This window comes from Petaurus breviceps, unplaced genomic scaffold (genome assembly GCF_028583685.1).
Source record: "Petaurus breviceps papuanus isolate PSGF00001 unplaced genomic scaffold, PetGlider_PUasm1.0 140, whole genome shotgun sequence".
NCBI classification, from domain to species: Eukaryota; Metazoa; Chordata; class Mammalia; order Diprotodontia; family Petauridae; genus Petaurus; species Petaurus breviceps.
The window spans coordinates 48545643-48573018 of NW_027185698.1; the positions used below are offsets into that span (position 1 = coordinate 48545643).

Sequence of the window (27376 nt, forward strand, 5' to 3'; positions counted from 1 at the left end):
CGAATTAGTCAATGTGCTGGTCTCACACTATGCATGCACTATGCATATCCCTTGTCTGAAGAGAGACCTTTAGCCACAGTATACTGTGGGAAAAGAGAGCCCAACCCTCACAGAGCCCCCAGTGTAAAGAGGAAGCTGTTCTTACCTTCAGGGTTCTCTGTCTGTTAGGGAGCTGAACCTTTAGGAAGGCTCCAGTCTAGGGCAGGATGCACCAGCAATAGATAGAAGCCAAAGCATGACAGGAAGAAAGAAGTGGGTTACTGTTAGAGGGAGGGACAGGGATTGGCAATAGCCTAAGAGAAAGTGTATATAGACAGCAGTATAGTAGAAAATCCCTTAACCATTCATTTCTTCTGTACCACCTCAGACCAACCGAGAGGGGAGCAGGTAGGGAAGAGTAATGTGCCCCTGGCTGCCACCCTTCTGCTCAATGCTGCTTTAATGTCTGTCTGTCTGTGCTGCCTCCTTCTGCTGTTAAATCATACAGTCATTTGCATTGATTTTGTCTTCTTCCTTTGAGTTAGGAGGCTCAAGACTGAAGATAAAGCCAGCCCATGGGGCTCAACTGGAGTGGGAGAATAAAAAAAGTCATTTTGGTAATTTCTCACTGTAAAGTTACAAGGAGATGAGCCTGTAAATTGTGTGGGGGATGGTGATATTGTCTCTGTGTGACATTAGGCCTGGCTTAGTCTAGCACCCTGCACATATCCTGCTTCATGCACATCAGGAAAATGAGGCCCAGAGGAAGGAAATGACTGACCAGGCTCATTCTTGCATTCCATGCCTCTTTCTACCATCTACATCTTTCTGCCAGCTAGGAGGGTAATAAAGGGCTAGGGCAGGAATTATAAATCCATCTTCAGTTGAGCTTGAGCAATTCATTTCAGATTTTGTTTGGTCAAAGTCCTAGGTACTCTATTCTTTTGCCAGACCACAGACTCCTCCCCCTCCAAATAAGGGAAGTTGAGTTTGTTTTTTTTACTTCAGAAAGAAGAACGTTGGACACTGGGGTGACCTGGTGTGTCTCATCTCAGCTCTTAAAAGGGTTAGGTCTCTATCTAATTTCATGGAGCTGTTGGCATTACTGGACATGGAGTTCTGGAGTCCAGGCAATTATATTTCTTATGTCCTCCCTTTTCTCTTCCTCCTCATGATTGTGCTATTGAGACAGAAGGGAAAGGGGTCAGATATATGGACTATCAAGAATTGCCCTGTGGACTTAACTGGAAAGACTGCTGTGGTAACTGGAGCCAACTCAGGTGAGAACTTCTTCTCTGTTCCTCTCATTCCTTCCCCTCCCCAGCTCCCCATTGCTCTTCTAGACAATGTTCTCATTCCTTCCCACTGCACCCTGCCCCTGCCCATCATACATTCAGAACCACCCATCTCTCTTCCTTCCTAGAGTTTCCATTCCTTCCATCCTTCCATCTGTATAAAAGTCCCCATTTCCCCTACTTCCAGAGTCCCTATCTTTCCCACTGCTGCCCCCAACTAAGACCTTCATCTTCCCTTCATCACTTCCTGTAACCCAGTCTAGAGTCTCCATCTTTCCCTTCCCTCATTCATAGGTTTACCCATTAAAGCAATCATTTATTAATTATCCACTATATGCAGAAGTTGTTGTTCAGTCATTTCAGTCATGTCTGATTCTTGGTGACCCCATTTGGGGTTTTCTCAGTACAGATACTGGAATGGTTTGCTGTTTTTTTTCCAGCTCATTTGACAGCTGATAAACTGAGGCAAAAAGAGTTAAGTGACTAGCTCAGGGCCATACAATAAGGGTCTGAGGCCAGATCTGACCTCAGGAAAATGAGTCTTCCTCTCAGCAAGATGCTTTATCCACTATGCCACCTAGCTGACACACATGTCTGTACAGGCATACATTCATGTATACATACATACATATACATATATTCTTTAGAGAGATGCAGAATAAACTGGTATTTGAGATAAAACAGGGAAGACCAGAGAAGACTTTATTGAATAGGTAGTATTTAAGTTGAACTTTTAAAGTGAGTATAAATTCAATAAGAGGGCAAGGGAAGCAGGTTATTCCACAAATAAGGAACAATGTGAGCAAAGGCTTAAAACACAGGAGAGAACAGGATGTATATTACAACTAGGTAGTACCATAGTACACAGTGTTGGACCTAGAGTCCAGAAGACCTGAGTTCAAATCTAGCCTCTGACACTTTCTATCACTGTGGCCCTGTGTGGGTCACTGAACATCTGTCTACTTCAGTCAACTTCAAAAAGAGGATAATAATAGCTCCTACCTCCCAGAGTTGTTGTGAGGATTGAATGAGATAATATTTGTAAAGGGCTTTGCTAACCTTAAAGTCAGGTTGCTATTTTTATTATTGTTTATGACAGGGGCAAAGAGGCACCCTGTTTTGCTGGACCATAGAGTACACAGAGAAATTACGTGAAATAAAACTGGAAAAATAGAGTAGTGCTAAATTTTAGAGGGCCTTGAATTCCAGGCCAAGGAATTCTACCCAGGAGGTAATGGGAGGGACACTGAAAATTTTTGGCAGTGGGAACATGATAAGAAAGATTGTTTTGAAGAATAAATCAGGTAAGAGAGAGAAGACGCAAGAAGCCCTAAACTATTTTACCCGTCCAGGAAGTGGTAGGGATAGCAGTGAGGATCTCTCTTATCACCATCTCAGCTCTCACTATTAGATTGTAAACTAAAGCAGGAACTAGCCCTCATTTAAATTTTATCTCTCTTCCAGTGCCCAGCATAGGGCTTTGCATATTATAGGTGCCCAATTGTTGTTGTATTGTTAAATTTGAGATAAGGGAAAAACCAGCAAGTCAGTTCTAGCTTCCTCCCCTCCCATCCTTCCCCACCTCCAAACTTCTAATCCCAACCTTGTCTTCTGTGACCCAGGGATAGGGAAGTCTGTGTGCTATGAGCTGGCCCGCCGTGGGGCTCGTGTGGTCCTTGCCTGCCGGAGACTGCCTCAAGGGCAAAAGGCACTGGAGGACATTCAGAAAGCCACTGGGAGCAAAGAGTTGTTGCTTCGAGAGCTGGACCTTAGCTCTATGGCCTCCATCCAGAGCTTTTCCCAGAAGCTTCTTCAAGAGGAACCCAATATCCACCTGCTAGTCAACAATGCGGGGGCCTCAGGTACATTCCCCCATATCCCAAGTCAAGAGATTGCCCACAATAGAAAATTTTCCCAAACCCTAACACAACTACCTACCCTAACCCCTTCCCCTCCTAAGCAGTCATACTTCAAAATTTGTGTTCTGTCGGACCACCTGGTCTGGTCTGTTTCTCATACTTTCATTCAAGTTCCCTAACACACATCCTTCTCATCTTCTCATATGTTATTCACCTTGGAGATTCTGTGATGCCTGTAACCTCTTTGTATCCTTGTTTTCTTCCAGGGCTGCCCTACAAGACTCTTACCTCAGAGGGCCTGGAATTGACTTTCATGACCAACTACCTTGGGCCCTTTCTTCTCACAAACCTGTTACTGAGTAAGGAAAAAAATGTGCCTTTCTTCCATGTTCTTCTCTCCTCCCAGATCCTTATTTGCTAAACAAGGCTGTGCTTCAGAAACCCATAGAGTCTCAGTGTTGGAAGGGACCTCAAAGTCTACACTTCTTAAACTTTGGGTCATGACCCTATGAAGCACTGAAGAGGTAGGGAGAGGAAAAAGTTTAAGAATCCCTAATTTACTTATTTAGCAAACCATTACCTAAATAGAAACTTCTCTCATGTAATTCCCATCCAATCTCTACTTGATAAGCTCCAATACTAGAAGACTCACTACCACCAAGAAGAAGCCTTATGGAGACTTATGGACAGTTCTGATTATTAGAAAGATTTTCTTTATACTTTATTGAAAGGAATCTGTCTTCCTGTTATGTTCTCCTCTTGTTCTTAGTTCTGTCCTCTGGACCAAGTTCTGGACTAAGTTCCTCTGTTCTTTCAACCAGTCTTCAATATGGCTTATTCTCTAGTCTTCTTACCATACCATTTGTCACCTGTATACTTTCCATCTTTTCCATTCCTTTTTTAATACCTGGCTTCTACAGTTATTTCCTCTAGGGCCCTCACTTCATTTAAAATATAGTTTTTACTTCTTTCTTCATTTCTTCCAGGAATTCTAATAGATCTTATAGGGAAACTGTCACTTTGTAGCTGTTGTGGAGTTATTCTCTTTGTCTGGTGTGTGTGTGTGTGTGTGTGTGTGTGTGCATATGTGTGTATTTATTTTCTTTGTGAATTGTATATTCTTTTGTTTACTTATTTTTTCAGCTTTACTTCCTTATTTTTCCAGCTTTACTTCTTTGTGTCAGGGCCAGACTTTTCAAACTTCTGAAAAGAACTGGTGGTTTGGTCCTGATGTGTATTATCTGGAGTCTTGCCAGTTATCTCTAGTTACTGAGCTTTGGGTTCTTCAATCACCTTAGGAGGGATGACTTTTTCTAGTTCTATAAAATAATTTTTTAAGGGGAGGCCAGGTGGCTCAGCGAGTAAGAGCACCGGCTCCAGTGTCGGGATGACCTGGATCAAATCTGGGCTCAGATACTCAACACCACACCCAGAAATAACTGGCCGTGTAACCTTGAGCAAGTTACTTAACCCCAATTGCTTTAAAAAATAATAATTTTTTGGTAGTTTGATTGGTATGGTACTGAATAAGTAAATTAATTTAGGTAGAATTGTCATTTTTATTATATTAGCTTGGCCTATCCATAAGCAATTTATATTTTTCCAGTTGTTTATATCTGACTTTATTCATGTGAAAAGTGTTTTGTAATTATGTTCATATAGTTCCTGTGTTTGTCTTGGCAAGTAGACTCTCAAATATTTTATATTGCTTACAGTTATTTTAAATGGAATTTCTCTTTCTATGTCTTCTTGCTGAACTATGTTGGTAATGTATAGAAATGCTAATGATTTATGTGGATTTATTTTATATCCTGCAATTTTACTGAAGTTGTTAATTATTCCGAGTAATGTAGTTTTTTTAGTTAATTCTCTAGGATTCTCTAAGCATACCGTGTTTCCCCGACAATAAGACCTATCCTGAAAATAAGCCCTCCCCTTACTGTGTAAGATTCCTCTAAAATAAGCCCTCCCCTGAAAATAAGCCCTATTGAGATTGCTACTGTAGTGAAGGTGATCCCTTGCGCTACACGCTACATTACAGTACCCTCTGTATGCACTGTCCCCCCCCCGCCGTGAAACGCATGCTGCGCTCCGAGCTGCATCCAATCAGAGCTGCAGCAGTGAGCGCGTCATCCTGTTCTTCCCCAGTGATTTGCTTATTGAATAAAGGTATATTTTTTTGTTCACATTTACCTGTTTATTAAAATTGCTGTCAATGTTCATTAAAATAAGCCCTCCCCTGAAAATAAGCCCTCTGGTGTTTTTCTGTCCAAAAAAATTAATAAGACAGTGTCTTATTATCAGAGAAATACGGTATTAACATATCATCTACAAAGAGTGATAGTTTTGTTTCCTTATTGACTAGTTTAATTCCTTCAATTTCTTTTTCTTCTCTTATTGCTAAAGCTAATATTTCTAGTACATTATTGAATAATAGTGGTGATAATGGGTATCTTTGTTTCACCCCTGATCTTACTAGGAAGGTTTCTAGCTTATCCCCATTACAGATAATGCTTGCTGATGATTTTAGATAGACACTACTTACCATTTTAAGGAAATTTCCATTTATTCCTATATTCTCTATTGTTTTTAATAGGAATGGGTGCTGTATTTTGTCAAATCTATTGAGATAATCATATGATTTCTCTTGGTTTTGCTATTGATATGGTCAATAATGTTAATAGTTTTTCTAATATTGAACCAACCCTGCCTTCCTGGTATAAATCCCACCTAGTCATAGTGATAAATTGTTGTAATGTCTTTGCTAGTATTTTATTTAAAATTTTGGCATCAGCATTCATTAGGGAAATTGATCTATAATTTTCTTTCTCTATTTTGGCTCTTCCTGGTTTAGGCATCAGCACCATATTAATGTCACAAAAGGAATTTGGTAGAACTCTTTCTTCACTTATTTTTTTTTTAATCTCATTAACCAGCTTGGATTTTTAATGAAACATATATGAGAAGTGAAAGCAAGAGCAGATAATGAAAAATTAACATGAAAGAGTGGTTTGGTCCTTTTAAAGCACTAAAGCCTAGAAAGAACAGAGCCCAGTCATAAAGGCTAAGGATAATATATATATAATTTTTTTAATTCTTCACCTATTTTTCCAGATAGTTTATATAGTATTGGGATTAATTATTCTATAAAATATTTGGCAGAATTTACTTGTAAACCTATCTGACCCTGGAGATTTTTTCTTAGGGAGTTCATGATGGCATGTTCAATTTCTTTTTCTAAAATGGGGTTATTTAAATATTTTATTGCCTCTTCTGTTAATCTAGGCAATTTACATTTTTGTAAATATTCATCCATTTCACTTAGATTTTCAGATTTATTGGCATACAATTGGGCAAAATAGTTCCTAATTATTGTTTTAATTTCCCCTTAATTGGGGGTGAGTTCACTGTTTTCACTTTTGATACTGGTGAGCAATTTGATATAGGTTATACATATACAATCCTGCAAAACATTTCCATATTAGTCATGTTGTAAAAAAAAAGAGATCAAACAAAAGTGAAAAAAAAATGTGTAAAAAGTATGCTTTGATCTGCATTTAGACTTCGTCCATGGATGTGGATAGCATTTTCCACCATTTATCCTTTCGAATTGTTTTGAATCATTGTAATGCTGAGAATAACTAAGTCATTCATAGGTTATTATATAACGTTGTTCTTACTGTGTACAGTATTATCCTGGTTCTGCTCATTTCACTTTGCATCATTTAAGTTCATATGAGTCTTTCTAGGTTTTTCTGAGATCATCCTGCTCATTTCTTATAGCACAATAGTATTCCATAACATTAATATACCACAACTTGCTCAGCCATTATTCATTCCCTCAATTTCCAATTCTTTGCTACCACAATTAGAGCTGCTATAAATATTTTTATGCAAATAGGTCCCTTCCCTCCTTTTAAAAAAATCTCTTTAGGTTAGAGACCTAGTAGTGGTATTGCTGGGTAAAAGGGTATGCACTTTTTTATAGCCCTTTGGGCATAGTTCCAAATTGCTCTCCAGAATGGTTCAATAAGTTCACTAACAATAGCTCCCCAACCACATTCATCTGTTCTTTCTGTATTCTCAGTTATAATTAGTTAAGACCTGGTGTGTTTTTGAATCCACCAAGAATTTCAAAGTCCTCCAAATCCAGTGGACTTTCATGACACTATAATGTCTCTATCAATCATTCATCTAGGTAGAGAAAGCTGTCATTTGTTTAGGTAGAGAAAGCTGTAGTTGAAGAAATAGTGCACATTTCTGCCTTCCTTTGTCATCATGAATAAAGGGCAGGCATACCCATGTTACCAACAACATTGATCTGGGAGCAGGGCCAATTATTGTTTGACTTCTGACTTTAGGTTCTAGTTTCTGTGCCTTTTTATTGACTGAAAAAAAATGACTGGGAAGCCACAGATAGCTCAGGGAGCCAGTGGTTGGCACAGAGAGCAGAGCAACGGTCATATGCACATCAAAACAACTCTGAGGTACCATGGCACACCAATCTGATTGACTAATAGGGAAATTGCACCATGGGTGGAGTTGTGAACTGACCCAACCATTCTGGAGTGCAATTTGGGATTATACCCAAAGGGCTATAAAACCTTTGACCCAGCAATACCACTACTAGGTCTCTATCCTAAAGAGATTTTTTTGAAAGGGGGGAAGGAACCTATTTGTACAAAAATATTTATAGCAGTTCTTTTTGTGGTGGCAAAGAACTTGAAATTGAGGAGTACTATTGTGCTATAAGGAGATATGGAAGGAGACACAGAAACAGGACAGACTAGATTCCCTGGAGAACAGCTTATACATGAACACAACTCACCAGGACATGGGGACCTGAAGCCTGGATTCCTTGTGGGTACTGTGAGCAATGTGGTTCAAATCCCTGACCAAGGTGGGACCTCTGGAGAACAAATATTATCTTAAATTTTCATCATTTCAGACACAGACTGCTAAATGATTTTTGCCAGATCACATAAAACCTGTCCTGTATTTGACATTATGTTAGTTAAATTTCACATTCAATCATTTTGGTTTATGGAGCAAGCTTCACAAAATGCACCCTGAAGCAAGCAGCATAAAGCATACCCTCAAATCATTTTTGAGACATTTTATTAAAAGCAATAAAAAAGATTATGGGACATGGGCCCCCATGAGCAGAAGCCTGAAGATATCTGGAGACAACTGCCAGGGAGACTACTAGGTTGGTGGGAATAGGGATAGAGCAGGACAGAGCAAGACAGAGAAAAGTTCACTTTTCTAGGGGGCTGGAGGGAAGAAAGAGGGGTATCCTGTAGCTTCCTGGTTTAACTATGCTTGCTAAGTATGTGTTAAGTTAATCTGTTTCTGCAAAAGCTGTGTAAATGATGTCAGACACCCCCACTTCAATATTAGTACTCAGGAGCAAAGTCTAAATCCCCCACCCCCAGGTAGGGCTCTGAAGTAGCCTGAAGGCTTGCATGCAAGTTGAGGGTCATTTTCCATGAGGCCCAGACATAAACCAAATGCTCATGTTCTCAGAGCAGACCTTGACTGGGGCAAAACAATCCCCAAAGAGAGATATTTAGTGAAAAAATTGTTTGCCATCTGTGTAAACCAGGAGCTATGTCTTGGGCCATCAGCTCCAACAACTTCATTTAAAGGTAGTATCACCCTTGTCCCAAAACCCACTGGTGTGGGATTCTCTTCTTATTGACGAAACTGAAGGCTCAATTCTGTTCAAGTTAAGAAGATCTCCTGTCCCCTTTGAGTCCTTTTTGGGGACCTTCCAAGTGACAGTCCTTTCTGGGGACTCATCAGGCTTTGGGTCTTCTTGCTTCTTCAAGCATTGAGTCACTTCCTGGCTTTTAGCTTCAAGAGAGAAGATAGAAGATATCAATCCCATTTCGGGTTGAAGGAAGCAACTCTGGGAAGATGAAAGGAGTGGACAGTGCTCATCATGTCCCTATAGTCAACATACTACTCTAGAGATCTGGAGGAGTTTCCCCTTGGGTGAGATCCAAGACCTTCTCTCTTGGTTGAGCTGAGTTATTTCACTCCCAATGGGAAAACTTCTTTACTCTGTATTGTCTGGTATATAGCTTCCTGTGTATACTTTCTCTGATCTCTGTTTTGCTATTGATTTGGATAAATGGGTTTCTTTGCTATTTGCCATGTGTTCCTTGTGAAACTGGTATTAGGTGGGAAATGGGTCAAGTCTTGGATATAAAGCTCAGAGTCTCCTCCCTCCCACCAAAAACATGATAAAATAATCACAACTTAGATAGAACCCAATCATATCCCCCAGACAAGCAGTATTTAAGGGAGCAGATAGATGTCATTCTAGCCCAGTACCCTCTCTCTCTCTGAGGATAGTAGAGTGGCCTCTGGTCCCAACCTCTTGCTTCCCTTCCTGGAAGGAATGAAACTCTCCCTTGGAGAAGAGGGAGGGGGAAAAGAAGCTAGAGATGTCTATCCTGCCTCCCTTCAAGCCACACACAAGGGTAGCGTCCTTCCCAACAGGTGGAGCCCCCCTGCACATGGGGGACCCACCACTATTTACTCTGTCCTGATAGTGGTAAACATCAGGGTTGGCCTTTAAACCCAAATCCTCTAAGTCTAAGTTCTGTGCTCTTTCCAGAGATGGTTCTCCAGTCTGAAGGAGATGTGACCTCCATTCAGGAAACTGCTATTGTTACCCAGAGGGAAGATGGTGGGTGGGTGGGGGGCATTAATGGTTTTCTTGGATGAGGGTATCTGAGTGAAGAGCCAGTGGTAAAAAGTGGGAAGAGTGTTGAATTTTGCCTCAGGAAATCTGGGTTCAAGTCTCAGCTCTTCCACTGATTAACTCGTTGACTGGGGAACCCTGAGCAAGTTGCTTTCTGTCTCCAGAGTGCTGAAGTAAGGAGAGTTCTTCTTCCTCTTTTATTTCAGAGGGCCTACAGGGGGCAGGTTCAGCCCGAGTGGTGAATGTGACCTCTTTTCGCCATAAGTATGGGTTTGTGGATGAACAGCACCTAGTAGGGGGTGGGAGCCCCCTTTCTGGAAACCAACATTATGACTGCACCAAGCTTCTGTTGATCCTTTTCACCAAGGAGCTTGCCCGGAGACTTCAAAGGACAGGTAACCATGCCCCTACCTTTATACGACCTCTAGAGTTTTGTCTACCATCCACCCCTTCATCTCATAGCCTTCTACACCTCCTCAACTATAGTCCCAACATCTCTCCTGGCTTCTTCCTCTTACATTTCCCCTATAATCCTATCTACTTCATCTCTAAATGACCCTTTGATACCTTCTCAATCTTAGCTCCCACCATCTTTCCTTGCTGCACTCCTGTACTAACCCACAATTCCCTCCATTTCCAATGTTCTCCTCTCCTGCCACAGCCTTCCACGTCCGCCTATGTCACTGTGTCGTCAACATGTCCCCTAACTCTTTTCCAGAATTAACCACAATGAAACACAATAGCAATATGTAATCAATGCATTACAGGGATAAAAAGTGAGGTCCAAGAGGGGCATAGTCTAACATCCCAGAATGCCTATTGTCAAGTTCAGAACCATTATTTGGTACCTGAGAAAGCCTGAAATGGGTCTGGAGCAAGTAAGCCAAAATTCACCCTCAATGTGACTTTGCAATTTACAATATAAAAATAATACAAGTAATTGAGACAAATTTACTTGCTTGAGAGGAAAAATTGTAGCTTTTAAGCTGCTGAAGGCATGCATACCTCAAATTTTTGTACTTTTTAAAATTTCAGTACCTAGGTACAAAGCCCAATTCTCCCTGCCCTAGTTACAGGTATAGTTATGGTTACTTCATATGTTTAACAGACATTTCTAGAAACACTTATTAAGTTTTCAGTAATAATGGCAACAATAATGTAAGATTTGCAAACTGCTTTGCACAATACCTCATTTGATCCATGTGGAAGGGCCCTATACTGAGCTTGGGGAAACAGAAATAAACACTAGCACAGTTACTATCACACTGGCAACAACAAACATTGGTAATGGAAGTTTCCTCACCCTCAAATTACTTTTACTAGTGAAATCATAAAAACACTGTCCTCATCTCTGTATTCATATTTATTGTTGTTTGGTTGTTTCAGCTGTATCTGACTATTCATGACCCCATTTGGGGTTTTCTTGGCAAAGATACTAGAGTGGTTTGCCATTTTTCTTCTCCAGCTCATTTTACAGATGAGGAACTGAGGCAAACAGGGTTCAGTGACTTGCTCAGGGTCACACAGCCAATAAGTGTCTGAAGGCAGATTTGAACTCAGAATGATGAGTCTTCTCAACTCCAGGCCTCTGTCAACCTGTCCACTATGACACCTAGCTGCCATCTTCATGTTAGTAACATATATATATATATCTTAGATATCAGAATCTTATCAGAGATATTTGACCTGAAGATTTTTTTATCAACCACTTTCCTTCTTTATCCTAGTTAATTTTCATGTAAAAAACTTCAATTGTACATATTAAATGATCTGTTTTATCTTTTGCAATTCATCTTAGTTCTTATTTGATTAAAAATGCTTGTCCTCGTTACATTCATAAAAGGTGTTTGACCTGCTTGTCTTACTTTTTTTTTATGACATGACCTTTAATACTTAGGTCCTGTAGGGGGTACTCCATTCCAAGTATAAGTAATGATGTGATTGAAGGTCCAGAGATAAAGAGAGGGCAATCTTACTCATTCTCTAAAACTATCTCCATGGCCCATTCTTCCTACAATCCAATGCCTCCTTATATACTCCTCCTTCATTCAGCCAAATGTGACATGGCTCTTGTAAGTAGTAAGGGGGCCCTTGCCCCCATAAAATTCATACCTTTGTAAAACTTGTCTTCAGGAAGAGAGATGAGACCTGTTTGAGGTGCAGAGGTAAGAACTAGGCAGAGTGCGCAGAAGTTTCTGAGAACCATATTATGGCTCAATATGAAGGAAACTTCCTAATGATCAGAGCAGCCTAAAAGTGGGATGGGCTTCCTCTGAGCTTGTGAGCTCCCTATCTTTAAGGGGGTCTTTGAGAAAAGACTGGAGGACTTCCTGGTGATATTGTAGTGGAGATTCTTAGGTATGGACTAGGGTCCACAAATGATCACTAAAGGCCTGGTTCCCTCTGTTCTGCTTTCATGGTGTGTTGTGGAATTGTCTCAGAAAATTCAGTTGGACCGCCTCTAACACAAGGATGGGCATTTATTCAGGATTGTTGCCCCTCAGAAGCAGGCTAGGTTCCAAGAGGAACCAGCAACTTAGTAAGACAAAACAGGCAAATTTATGGTGTAATGATACTGATTACACAACAGAAATTATGAATATTAAAAAGGTAGGAGGGATTTGTTAAGGAATTAGGTAATGGGGAGAGTTTGGTGGTCAAGCATGCTGGTCTTGCTGCTGATTGGCTAGCTATTGTGATCCCATCTGGTCAAGAGGGATAGTGAGGTGTTGTGGTCCTGCCTTGGGCTAAATGGCTGATGTGATTGTGGTTGAGTAAAAGGGCACACCTGTTCAAATATGTGAATTGGGTCTGGGGTGAGTGGATGTATAGAGTCTGGGGGCAATTTTATTAGGATTGCATCACATCCATTGTGACTTTCATGCCCTGGATCTGCCTCTCCAGGTGCTAGATTAGGTGTTTCCTCCTGGGAGAGGAGCTCTGCTACTAAAGCCCAAGATCAGTGGGGTGGGGAAAGTAGAAAGGGAGAAAAATTACTTCCTCATCTCCCTCATCCAAAAAGGTGAAGAACTAACTTCCTCCCTGAGTGGCTGGCTTACTTCAGCTCACCTGAACTTCCATCTCCAGGACTAAGGCCAACAAGGGCTTGACCAGTTTTCCTGCTTATCCAATGGGATTTCTCCTTTCTGACTCAGACAGGCTTTCATGCTTCTTAATGAGTTAACAGGATATTGATGCCTTAATGACACCTTAAACCTGAACACCTGTGACTACATCAAATGGATGGGGGAGGGGAGTGCATAAATCTTTCCCTCTTCCCCTGAAATTCCCTGGTTCTATGAAAACACAAACACAGAAAAGTCCCAGCAAAGTCCGAAGTGTGTAAGGAGGCCAGAGTGCTATGAATTCAGCTTAGTTTCCTTTGTTGTTTAGTTGTTTCAGTTGTGTCTGACTATTCATGACCCTGTTTAGGGTTTTCTTGGCAAAGATACTGGAGTGGTTTGTCATTCTATCTCCAGCTCCTTTTACCATGAGAAAACTGAGGCAATCAGGGTTAAGTGACTTGCCCAGGGTCACACAGCTAGGAAGTGTCTGAGGCCAGATTTGAACTCAGAATGATGAGTCTTCTCAGCTCCAGGCCTGGCACCCTTTCAGCTGGAAGAGATCAAGAAAAACTTCCCAGAGGAGGGCTGCTAGGTGGCTCAGTGAATAGAGCACCGGCCCTGGAGTCAGGAGGACCTGGGTTTGGATCCAGCCTCAGACACTTAACACAAAAAAGTTAGCCGTGTGACCTTGTGCAAATCATTTAACCCCAACTGCCCTCCAAAAAGCAAAATAAAAAACAACAAAAAAAAAAACTTCCCAGAGGGGTTGTCACCCTAGAGGATGGTTGTTAAACTGCCCAAAGGTAGAGATGAGGGGAGAGGGAATTCTGGGTATAGGAAACAACATGAGAAAAGGTAGGGCAGGGTTTGTGCTGGAGGAAAACTGAGAAAAAGTTTGAAAAGTAGGTTTGAGCTAAATCATGGAAGGTTCTGAATGCAAGGGAAAGGAGTTGGGGCTTTGTCTGATAGGGTGCTCTGAACCTCCATTATTGTCACGCCTTTTTATAACCATCCCCTCTCACCTGGACCCATGTCTCACCCAATGAACCTCAGGTGTGACAGCAAATTCAGTGGAACCAGGGATTGTAAGGACAGACATTATGAAGAATCATAACTGGTTGTTACGAAGTATCTTCTGCCTCTTGAGCATCTTCTTAAAGGTGAGGAGATACTGGGAGGGGTGTTCTGTTCAATGTCTCCCATGTCCTCCTCAGGGGTTCCTGTGCCTCCCCCAGCATTGCCCCTCTCTCTTAGATCCCAGAGCAGTGTATAGCCTCTGTACTTGACTCCTAGAATTGTAACTCCTATTTAGATAATAATTTCCTTTTTTATAACATGTAAGCATCTCTCTCACAGCAACACTTTGTCATAGATGTGTTATTATCCGTATTTATTTTAGAGAAGGGAAAACTAAGATTCCAAGAAGGGGTAACGTAGTGTTAGAGCTGAGACTAATACTCAGGACTCCTTACTCTAAGATCATTGTGCTTTTTCTACTGTGGATCAGAAGAAATTATCTTCTCTCTCACCCCCATGTGTCCCTGGATCCCTTGAGCTGGGTGTGACTCTTACCTCTGACTCTTTTCTTTTTGCTGTCCCTCAAGACCCCAGAACAGGGTGCCGTTCCAGTCCTGTACCTGAGCTTCGCAGAAGAACTGGATGGCATTTCAGGAAAATATTTTACCTCCACATGTAACCTTACCTTGCCTGCTAAACCTGCCCGGGACCCTGAAGTGGCCCACAGCCTCTGGAACACTTCAGCCAGACTGACCAACCTAGAGAAAATAACCAAGAAAGAATGACTCATCAAAGTCCAGTGACCCCTGCCTCCCATTCTTCCCACTCTCACTGTAGCAACCTGATTTGCCTTGTAGCTTATCACTAAACTGATCAGAAGACTCTCAAAGTTTTTCTGTATAATTTGATTATGGCGTATACATTGTTCTCCTGGTTCTGCTCACTTAACTCTGCATCAGTTCAAAAAGGTCTTTCTAGTTTTCACTGAAATTATGTCCGTTTCATCCTTTTTTATTGCACAATATTTCATCAGTTTATATATATATATATAATATTTATATTATACTATAATTTTGTTTAGTGAGAATCAAATCAATTTTATCCTGTAATCTATTGATTTTATTTTGTAATTGATTTTATTCTGTGATGGGCAGTGCTACATTTTATGTAACTATCCAAATCACTGTCTTTGTCTTTAAACCAATTTCATAAGTACAAAAGTTCAGAAATTTGGTCTTCCCCTCTGAGTGAATTTAAGAGTTCAGCTTTCCTCTAAATCACCTTAATTAAAAGAAACTTTGTATCTTTGTTCCACAACTGCACTTCCAGGATGTAGCCCTTTCCTGATGTCTGGTCTGTTATCTACCAGTTGTTCTTACAGAATGCAGGTTCTCTTCATCAATCAAAGTGGAAAGGAGGGGTTGTTGCTAGTCCCACATTCCTAATTTCCAATCAACAATATTGTCCCTCATGCCTATAATGCTACAGGCTCTGTAGCTGATCACATCATTTTCCCCATCTAGGCTGCTGCTTTCTATTTCTAGGATATTCTTTCTTTTGTCTATGAAAGAGTACTGTCGCCTTCATTGAGGGTCTTAGCTAGCTGAGGAGGCTGAGACCCTGTTTATTGAAAAATTCTTGCTTTGTCAATAAATTGATCATGCTTGGAACTTTGTGCCTCAGTCTACCTTGATCATAACAGTTTGGCAACCACAAAGAAACTGGGGGAGGGAGGCTGGTCCTCAGAGAAACCTCTTGTTGGGGCGGGAGGGGATAAGGCCTCCCCAGAATGCTCACCCAGAATTTTCACAGGGAGGGGTAGGTAGAGATTTCTCCACCAGCGTTTACACCAGAGACCTGACTCTCCCTTCAATCCCAGCTCTTGAGCCAAAGTTAAGCCCTCACACTGTTGGGGAAGTTGAAACTTTGTTTCTTTTGTTATCCGATTTCTATTTAGTGCCTTACTTGTGTTTAATGTGACTACCTGGCAATAATTGGTAATAAAAACCCAGGAGAAACCCCCACCTGAAGGATGAGCCTGTTGGAGGAATTTTCCTTTTCTGTCCATGGGGGAGACTCCTGGCTCAGGCCAAGGAGCATGCCAGTGGAACCCCTCTAGTGAAGTAAATATGCCACAAAAACTATAGTTGGCAAGTGATAGAGTCACTGGCAGATTGGTAGTGAGTGACGCTTCCTAAAAGAAGAGTTGGGGAAACCTTTTACAAATGAGAATCCACTGTGGTCTCCACTGGAGGGAATGAGAGGTGATCGCTCTCTCCGATACCAAGGTCACCCAAAATCACCCAGTCTTTCTGGCAAGCATTACTACAGAAACAATTCAGAGAGATGAGGACAAACAGAGCTGCAGGTTACACACACACACACACACACACACACACACATCTTGTATAAAAATCCGAATTAGTCAATGTGTTGGTCTCACACTATGCATGCACTATGCATATCCCTTGTCTGAAGAGAGACCTTTAGCCACAGTATACTGTGGGAAAAGAGAGCCCAACCCTCACAGAGCCCCCAGTGTGAAGAGGAAGCTGTTCTTACCTTCAGGGGTCTCTGTCTGTTAGGGAGCTGAACCTTTAGGAAGGCTCCAGTCTAGGGCAGGATGCACCAGCAATAGATAGAAGCCAAAGCATGACAGGAAGAAAGAAGTGGGTTACTGTTAGAGGGAGGGACAGGGATTGGCAATAGCCTAAGAGAAAGTGTATATAGACAGCAGTATAGTAGAAAATCCCTTAACCATTCATTTCTTCTGTACCACCTCAGACCAACCGAGAGGGGAGCAGGTAGGGAAGAGTAATGTGCCTGCCACCCCTCTGCTCAATGCTGCTTTAATGTCTGTCTGTCTGTGCTGCTTCCTTCTGCTGTTAAATCATACAGTCATTTGCATTGATTTTGTCTTCCTCCTTTGAGTTAGGAGGCTCAAGACTGAAGATAAAGCCAGCCCATGGGGCTCAACTGGAGTGGGAGAATAGTTGAAGCTGCCCAGGACTTTTGAGAACTACCACCCTGAGCTATTGAGAACTGAGGAGGCATGACTGTGGTGCTGGCATTTTTTCTGTCTGTTTTGATGTTACTTTGCCAGATTTGTCTGCTGGTAAAGGACAGTGCTAGTGTTGCAGAGGTCCTAGAATCTTGCTGTTGGTTCAGAAGCCCTAAAGGAGGATTTTCTTGTTGTATTGAAATGACCATAGCCTCATATACCAAGCCCCTGTATGTAACAAGTTTGAAAAGTTACTGAACTCTTCCTGAACTCATATGTGCCTAGCCAGGGGCCCCTCTCTTGCAATACAGTAGAAAGACCGACCTTGCTGTACTTCCTGATAAGATGTCAGAATGACCCAGGGCAGGACATCTGGGTCCCTCAGGAAATCAGGGTAGGGCTCTACAACTGTCCAGATCAAGGCCTGGCTGCAAAAAACATGTTTATCTGCCATTGTCAAATTAACTTTACTCCCCACAACTGTTTTGTGGTTTTTCGCTTTAAATATTCCTCCCCTCCCGATGGTCAGGGCAGCTCTTCTAAGGTTTCCTTGGGAGACTGTCGCTGGCCAGCTCAATAAACTGATCCTCAGAACTATTGGCTTGGCTTGGGTCATTTCTGTCTGCACGTCCATTTCAGTGTGTTTATAGAAATCCTGAAGGAGGGTCTTGCTGATGTTTTTAGGGGTCCTGAGTCTGTTCTGCAGGCAGAGAGTGAATTGATGAGGACACTGGCAATATATATTGTGGCTTTGTTAAACTTTGTCTTCCTAGGAACAGATTGCTGAGAACTTGTCTTGGGGCAAGATGAAGAAAAGGCTTCTCCTTGGGTATTGAATGCTGTGATGATATAGTAACCTTGTTGTAGCTTAGGGGTAGATGGCCTTTGTGCTCTCCACCTCCTTTTGAGAAGGTGCTTGGTGATGATGGATGGTATTGTAATTCAGTTGTGATCCAGGAGTGGAAAACTTTTGACTTTTATACTTTGTGACTGACCAAATGAATGTACTTTATGATTGGCAACTAATCTCCAGTTGGATAGAGAGGTGACTTTGTGATTGACTAAATGAATGTGCTGCCCAGGGATAAAATACTTGGACCTTAGTACTTTGTGATTGAATTGAGAACTTACTAAATGACCGAGTTACCCTGTCTTATGATTTTGATTTTCTGTGAATGTTTTGCTTTAATATATCACTGAATAAATGGAGTTTGCTATGCTCATAACCTGAACCTGGAAGTTGCTTGTGCTTGGCATCATAGTAAATGTTGGCAGGCAATGGGTCACATGTTGTTAAGAAATCCAGCATGCATTGGCAGGAATATGTACATATAATGACTTGTTTACAATGTGATACTATATGGGCACATGATATAATATTGCATGATCAAAATTTCAAAATGTGGGAAAGCCCCCCACAAATTTACAACAAATTATTAAATTTAAGATGTTTCATTTAAAAAATATTATATATTCTTGAAATGATGCAAATTTAAAAAAACAGTTAAAGGGTTTAAAGAAATTGAATTTGGGGGCATAGAGTAATTTTTTTAAAGGGGGCAGTAATTCAAATACATTTAAGAACATCTGGCGTAGGTGTTTAATAAATTTTATTGTTTGAGCAATTAATGGGGTCACTGAGTCAAAGGAAATATTTTCTCACATAATCCCTCCTTTTACAGATACGGAAATTGAATTCAGAGAAGGAAATTCATTTGCTGAAGTTCATACTGGTAGAAAATAAAAGAATTGGGGTGGCCAGGTAGCACAGCGAGTAAGAGCACCGGCTCCAGTGTCGGGATGACCTGGGGATCGAATCTGGGCTCAGACACTTAGCACCACACCCAGAAATAATTGGCCGTGTAACCTTGAGCAAGTTACTTAACCCCAATTGCTTTAAAATTAAAAAAAAAAAAAAAGAAAATAATTTATACCCCTCGAGGTGGTATAGTAGATAGAGCCCTGGGTCTGGAGACAGAAAAACCTGAAGGCAAATTTGACCTTAATTTGACCTTTTCTTCCTTCTTCTATGTGAGTCTCCCCTTCTTAACCATAGATAATCCAGGAGATGGTCATGAATAATTTAGAGAGATGGCCTCAGGGAAATCTTCAGGTAGTGACTTACCACAGAATGACTTGCAGGTGTTTATGTTGGGAGCAGGGATTGGATTGATGTTGGATAGGATAGGAACATTAACAGGGAAAAGGAGGGATGGAGACAATACAGGGACAAGATGGAGATGAAGTTAGCTCCAGTATTGTAACCCTTCTCTTTTGTCCTCAGGTCTCTAACCCTTCCCTTAGCAATGGGACTGGGGGAGACTAGTCAATGAAGCTCTAGTCCTTACATCCTATGCGATGTGTTTTGTCTGCCATATGGAATCATATCCATTGGGAAACTTGATCCTGCTTCTGGAATTGTGTGATGGAGGGGTTCTTTGCTTTCCTACAATGGAGCCTACCTGCTGAAAATTGAAAAAAAACTCTTGTGTAGAGAATGTCTATAACTGAGGCCAAGGAGTTGCAAGCCAGGATACTGTACTGCACCAGAGTACAAGAGTGCCCCAAAATGGGAGTTATGACAATGGTTTTACAATCATTAGGGGTGACTGGATAGATTGATGGAATAGTGGGTCATGACTTGTTTACTAACTTTAACCATGGAGTCAAATGCTGGGGTTGGGAGGGGAAGTAGCCCTCATGATAGAACATCTGGAGAGTCCTGATTTCTGGAAGCAGGTTTAACCCAGTTCTGGTAAGTTTGAACAGGTTCTGCTAGCAAAGTCTGAAACAGGCACATAAGGTCACAGTAGCCTTGGTGTAGCTATTTCAACACCATTCTCTGCCTAACAACCGTGACAATTCAGTTCACAAAAGGGACTCTGGTTTCACATAAACCCCTTTTGAGTCAATTCAGCATCCTCTGTTGAACCATAATTGTATGGGTTACTAGGGCATGAGCATCCTTATTCAAGCAAGGCAGATCTTTAGGGCAGAAAAAAGAGAAACAATGAATAGCAAAACCACTAAGGTCCCTTTCAGGATGGGTTGGAGAAGGCTGTCAAGGCCTTTTTGTTTGTGTTTTTTGTTGTTGTTACATATGACTTTTATGTGTTGGTTTGGTTTTTTTTGCTTTTTTTTGGAGGGCAATTGGGGTTAAGTGACTTGCCCAAGGTCACATGGCTAGTTTTCGTGTTGTGTCTGAGGCTGGATCCGAACCCAGGTCTTCCTGACTCTAGGGCTAGTGCTCTATTCACTGAGCCACCTAGCCGCCCCTTTTATGTGTTTTTTAACCAAAAACAGAATTGTGTTGAAGAACTTATCACTCTTAGTTATCTCCACTTGAAAAAAAAAAACCTGACTGGTTGGGTTTAGGATGATAACCAAGAATTAATTACCATTCACCAGGTGAAGGGATGCACCTGGCTTTCCTAGTACTTAGGAGGAATTCCACAGAGTATCTGGAGTCTTAATTTTGTAACTATATTTAAAGTACCAGTCAAGGCCCAAGTTTGTTCATGGGAAGAGCAATGGATTGAGCATCAAGAAACCTCAGTTCTACTGGTTGAAAGAGAATTGGAGAAAAAAAGAAGAAGAAGAGAGAGCACTGGATTTGAACCTGCATTCAAATATTGATTTCACTATTAATGGTTGTGATTCTGTGGGAAGAGGGCCTCTTTTGATTTTGCTTTATTTATGAATAAAAAGGAAAGGACTGCCTTGGTTCATGTTTAAGACCTATTTGAGCTTCAATATTCTTTTCATGTTTTCAGTTCAAGCAGGGTGTCCTGGGTTGGCTTCTTTCTAGAAATGTGCTGAGTCTAATGGCAAAATTTCACAATTAGGTAATGATGAACATTTTGTTACTAAATTATTAACAAATATTCCAACAGGAAAGTTCTGGGAGGAAATCTGATGGAAAACTGGAAAAAAAAAAGTTGTACATGCAAACATTCAATAATTCAACTAGCATTTATTTTACTATATATTTGTGTTACTTATGGGCATTTTTTTTTTACCCAGAGAGATTTTCTTTTGATAATAATGGCTAACTGTTGCAGCAACCACACTGGCATAACCAGGACGGCTGCTAGCACTGGTTCTTAGATCTGCTTTACTAGGAAAGATAGCTGTTTAAGGGATCAACCTTTTAAAATTACATTTATTAGTTCAGGGGGAAAGTCAGCACCCTGAACTTCAGAGAAAACACAGAGAAATAAAGATCAATAAACAGGGCTCTAACTGCCTGAATCAACTATATACTTTACAAACATCCCTGGATTGAGAGAACCTCTACATCTGAGTTGTCAGGGAGCTCTGAATATATGGCCACTCAGAATCTGGACCAGGGAATCACAAGATACTTCTCATAAGCAAGCCCACAAAGCAAAATACCAACTCAAAGTGTGTATATATTATATATTATATATATATATATATATATATATTTATATACGCACACTTCTCAGAGCCAGAAGGCATCACAACACTCATGACTCAGTGCCTAATTAGAAATTAGCTAAAGATGTGAAAGCCTTCCTACAAGCAAGCCTTCCTAAAAGCAAGCCTCCCCTCAGCAAGCTTCCCTTAATGGACTCTACATGAGGCCTACTAATGAGTGGGGAAGATCTTACATCCCATTGACATTACACTAACCAACATTGAAAAATTATGAAATGCTTTCCCTCTTTCTTTGTCCTTTTCTAAGAAGTATTTCTTTTATTTTTTTTTGTCTTCACTAATTCTCTTCCTTTACTGTCCATTCTAAATTTTTATTCTTTGGGATTGGTTAGGGGTATATTATTTCAAGCATGTGGAACAGAAGGGGAGATGGGAGAAAGATGGAAGAAATAACAACTTAACCTTGGTAGGGATATAGCCTTTAGTGCTGGAAGAGTGACCTGGAGGAGACTGCCTTCTGGGGAAAGGCGTCACTAAGAAGAAGCCTCACTGCAGCTAACACTGGTCTCATCACCAAAACCTTTTGAAAGGAAATAAAATAAATACCAGAAATGAAAAACACTTAGGGCAGGTCGTAGGCAAATTCAGTGGTGGTAAAAGAGACCTTCCGAAGCTCCTCCAATCTCTGAGTTATGGGGCTGGACTCATTCACATAAAAGTAACACTATTCACCAACATAGGGGCAGGTCCCTCCCTCTACTGCCAAGATGGCATCCAAAGGTCCTTCTTTTCTAGAAAACAACCTCAGCTAGGGAGTCATTCTGTTTGACCACCAAGGAAAGTATTTCTGTGGTGTAGTTAAATTCCAACACTGTGGTGAGAGAAATGTTTTGGAGTGTACAAGACCAAATGAAGTGGTAGGAAGGCCCTTAGGATGGAATGGTCCATTCCTTATTTTTTCCACAAAAGTACTGGGGGCAGGACCAGGGCCAAGGACAGAGACAGATCTCCATTTCTAAGAGGCAAAATGGGACCGGGGGAGCCAAAAGATATATTGTAAGACTGTAGGGTGCCAAGGCTAAGGATTGCAGAGGGGTTGATGGAATTGATGGGGTACCTGGGGTCTAAATCAATTTGTAAAACCAATTTGTGTACAATTGTAACTGCAATTTGTATTGTAAAATTGTAATCTGTAAAATCCCTTTCCCAGCCTCAAACTCTGCCCCTTCCCCCTATCAGCACTCTCCTAGGCAACACCTTGTGACTCCTTTGTTCTTACTTAATCTCTGCATGTCTCCTCTGGTCTGGCCCAAATCTCATCTAAACTATCTATGCACTAAAGTCACAAGTTCCTCTCAGTCAGCTCTAATCTTTATCTATGTACTGAGGTCCCTTCCATCTGGTCAGCCCTGACAATGGCAGCCCTACCCTTTAAAAGTAAAAGCATGTACCCCTCTCACTCTCAGGTCCCCTCAAGGACTCTTGCCCTTCTTATAGAAGTGTAACAATAAACTTCTACAACTCTCACTCCAATTAAGCCTGAGACCTTGAATTCTTTCCAGACTATTGCAAGTTTTCTGGTCTTAGATAAGATCAGAATTCCTGCTGAGCCTAGAGGGAGCCATCCCTCATCAGAATCATGTCTGGTCATGTTGGGCATTATGGAAACAAGAACACAGGTACCAGACCAGGAGTAATGGAGGGCTGTATACAAGTCACAGCCACACTGTAAGAAACACCCAGTTCCTTCCAAGGACAAGGAAAGGGGCATATAGTTGGCATACTAAATTATCAACACCTTTGTGTCAAAACTAGTGGGACCATTAGTGTGAGGACCGATGTCAAAGGAGTGGTTGTAAATTGAATTTAAGTTGATAAAATCACCAGACAAGATGTTGAGGACAAGGGAGGTCCCACTGATGGGGACATAGGAAGACTTAATACAGAAGAAGCAAGTGGTCGTGGAGGATTGTAGTTCTGGAATCTTACTCTCGTGGGAAATGGGTTAAAGAGGGAACAACATATACATCTAGAAGGGTATAAAAGTCTAAATTTGGAAAGAAATAAGAGGGCAAGGGGATAGCCCACCTATACTCTCCTATCAGGAGGGAAGAACCATTAATGGCAGGCAGAGGATAGTGGCCTTAGTCATCAAGACTGGCAAAGATCCCAGAATCCTTAATCATTGTGATAACATGGAATCCAGAGGAGCTATGAGGGTACCAGGTAGGAATTAATTCTCCATAATAATTTTTTTCTTGGGTCACATCATAGAATGTGGAATTGAGTACATAGGAGGCATTGAAATCGTGAAAGGAATATTTTAGGGTGTAATTGCTTAGAGTGGGGGATCTTGCCCAATATGACCCATCGATGCATCATGCATCTTTCTTTTGGGAGAGCTAAGTGGGGGCTGGGTCAGAGACTCCTTTTCCCCATTAGGTGAGCTAGAGTTCCCTATTTACATTATAAATGAATAGGGAAAAATGCCAATTGGTAAGAAGACTCTTCCTGTGGGGACTCCCCAAAGTTCTAGAGGGGAAGCCAGTCCTAGTGATTGGTCTTCTACTCCCTAGTCTCCTCGATTCCCCCAGGAATGCTTGCCATATGGCTGTCGGGTGCTACTTATACTGCACCAAATTTCTAGGGGGGCAGGATCAGCTATTAGGGTAGGCTTTGCTGAAGAATCACTGTTTGGTAAGCTGAGTCAACAGCTGGTACAGTTGACAACTTTTTGAATAACTGAGGCATTGGAGTGAAACCAGGGTGCAACAAAAGAAGGAAAGAGAGATTCAGGAGGAGAAAGAGAAGGAAGGAGCCTAGGACTTGGGACCAGTGAGAGGGATTGGGACTACCATAAAGAGGAAGCAGAGGATTAAGGAGACTGTCAGCCTTCATATCTGGCAAGGCATCACGTGCTGGGATAGGTTAAGAAAAGCAAAAAGAGAGGGTGGACAGAATAAGAGAAAACAAATGAACAAGACTCAGTCCTCATCTGGAATCTTAGGAGACCAGCCTACTCCAAATGTCATCTACTCCTCGGTCCTGATGAACCCAAGTGGTAAGTCGTCCAGAAGTTCAGCGGTCCAGGTAGGAGCAGAGGCTTGTTTCAGGTGAGAATGCCTTTTAGCTTGGCCTCAAGTTGGGTGGGTAAAAAGCCCTTCCATGGACACTGTTAGGTGTCCTTCTGCAAGTGACGATTCTAGGAAAGCCATATCCAGGCTCTAGCTGGATTGGGATGGGGGGGGGGGGGTGACGGGGAGGGCTGGAGCTCTGATCGATGATGAATCTGTACCTAAGGAATAGCACTGAGAATCGAGATGATTAACTTTCTGAAGCTGTTTTGTAAGGCCCTGAGAGTAAGAGAGTAGTGTGCATTTTGGGTCGGGAGAGAATCACAGGTGAGAGGAAATAAGGACTTTGGGGTCTGGTAACAATCTCAAAAGGGGAGAGAGAAAATTTCCTGAAAAGGAGTGGCTCAGAGACTTAGGAGGACCAAAGGTAAAGTTTTTGGCCAGGATATTACTAAACTTTCAGAGAACTTGGCTAACTGGGTTTTGATAATTTCTTTAATTGGCTCAAGAGCCTTGAAGACTGTGGGTGACAAGAACAGTGAAAATGCTGGATTAAGAGTGAATTGGGCTAACAGATGGGTAATAGGACTAGTCGGTGATGTCCCTCTATCAGAATGAATTTCATGAGGGATGCCCCAGGTAGGAATTCTACTCCAGTAGAATTCTACTCCAGTCCTTTATTTTAACTCTATGTGTATCTCTCATTTTTTATTATGTTTCCTGAAAGTGACATATTGTTGAATTCAAATTTTTAATCCATTCTGCTATCCATTTCCATTTTATGAGTAAACTCATCTCATTCACACTCAAACTTTTAATTATTTGTGTATTTCCTTCCATCCTATTTTCCCTTACTTTCCTTCTCCCGGTACCCCTCCTCACTCATCTAATTTACTTCTATCTGCCATCTTGCCCTCCTAGTTCTTACTCTACCCCCTAAAGAGTACCTTCCTTATTCTCTCCCCAAACCCTCCACCTCAATCTCCATATCTTTTTAAGAGTTCCTCCCTTATCTCTTCCCCCTCCTAATTCTTAATCTACACACCTTTCTAAAGTTCCCTCCCTTATCCTATCCCCTTGCCCTCTTATTTCTTTCCAAATTTAGACTTTTATACCCTTCTAGATGTATATGTTGTTCCCTCTTTAACCCATTTCCCACGAGAGTAAGATTCCAGAACTACAATCCTCCACACCCACTTGCTTCTTCTGTATTAAGTCTTCCTTTTATGCCTCATTTGTATGAGATAATTACTCCTTTTTATCTTTCCCTACCCAGCTTTATTTTTTTAGAATTTCTCTATCATACACAGCTCAGCCCAAGCTTTTCCTTCAAACTATCCAAATAATGATGACAGTCATGAGTACTGATAACATTTTCACATATAAGAAGTAAATAATTTGACTTTATTGAGTCCCTTTTAAGTAGTCTTTAATATTTACCTTATATCTCTCCTGTATTTTATATGCCAAATTTTCCATTAAGCTCTGTTCTTTTTATCACAAATACCTGAAAGTCTTTCAATTGGTTAAATGTCCATTTTTTTTATTCGGGATTTTTGCTGGTTAGGTTACCCTTGGTTGTAACCCCAGATCTTTTGCTCTATGAGATATAGTATTCCAAGACCTATGGTCCTTCAATGTAGAGATCTTTCTTATGTAATCCTGATTATAGCTCCTCAATATTTAAATTGTTTTTTTTTTTCTTGTTACTTGCAATATTTTCCCCTTAACCTGAGAAATAGGAAACTTGGCTATGATATTCCTATAACTTTTCCTCCTGGGATCTCTTTCAGGTGGTTTTCAGTAATCCACCTGTCCCCCACCCCCATTTCTGCTTTGCTTTACTTTCTTGTTCTAGAACTTCAGGGCAATTTTCCTTAATAATTTCTTGCAATATTATATCAAAATTTTTTTTATCATAACTTTCAGGTAGTGCAACTGATGGGGCTGATGGAACAATGGGACCCCTAAACAAAAGGCCCTTGAACTTTCCCATAAATTTCAGGAACCCAGCCTGGCTGGTCTGGCATCCAGCCCATCCCTGCATAATCCTTTCAACTGTCCTTTCATTGTGGCTCTCTGACCTAGCCCAGCCCAGTCCTTAATTCTCTGTTACCTCAGACCACCTCAAATTACTTGCCACTCCTTAATCCCATCAAGATCTTTTCACTGACCCTTTTTCCTTTTCTCAGTAAGAAAGTATCATTCTCACTCCCATTAAGTCCACACTCTCTAGGAATCTTGGTCACCCAACCAGGTGTCATAATACACTAGCTACGTGGAATGAAAGAAGGCTTGAGTGATCAAATTCTTTCAAGGCAGACCCACCCTGTACCTTTGCATTTTAGGGTTCCTAGCACTCCTAGACTGACCACATCACAACTATTCTTATTTTGTCTCTCCTAGATCTGTCCTCCAGATCAGTTGTTTTTCTGATAAGATTTTTTTCACATTCTCTTTTTTTATACTTTTGATTTTATTATATTATTTCTTGGTGTCTTATAATGTCATTAGCTTCCCCTTGCCCAATTCTAGTTTTCAAGGAATTATTTTTTTCCTTAAGTTTTTTATTTTCTTTTTCCAGTTGGTTGACTTTCTTTTCATAATTTTCTTGATTTTCTTCCTTTGCTCTTATTTTTTCCCCCTAATCTTTCCTCTATCTCTTTTAATTTATTTTTAAAGTCCTCTTTAAGTTCTTCCAAGAACTTTTTTAGGGCTTGTGACCACTTTGCATTTCTCATTGAAAAAAAGAGTGACTTTTTTTTTTAGCTCCACTCATTATCTTCCTCTGAATATGAACCCAGATCTTCTCTTTTCCTCATAGTAGCTATCTATGGCTGGGTTTTTTCTCCTTTGCTTACTCATTTTTATTTTTATCTATTTTTTTAGTGGCTTTTTATTATAATCAAATTTTAATCTTGAGGTGTAGGGAATGATGCCCCAGGTCTCAGATCCTTCCTACTGTTACTTTCT

General features: G+C 41.0%; 1 protein-coding gene across 1 annotated transcript; it reads left to right on the forward strand.

Annotated features, from left to right (window-relative positions):
- The first annotated feature begins 680 nt into the window (after nucleotides 1-680).
- Nucleotides 681-15597, forward strand: LOC138149108 (retinol dehydrogenase 12-like). Its single transcript, XM_069072019.1, has 6 exons — nucleotides 681-1259; nucleotides 2897-3136; nucleotides 3400-3492; nucleotides 10052-10240; nucleotides 13964-14070; nucleotides 14515-15597. Exons 1-6 carry the CDS (start codon nucleotides 1067-1069, stop codon nucleotides 14710-14712), a joined length of 1020 nt encoding a protein of 339 aa, XP_068928120.1. The 5' UTR covers nucleotides 681-1066; the 3' UTR covers nucleotides 14713-15597.
- The last annotated feature ends 11779 nt before the right edge of the window (nucleotides 15598-27376 follow it).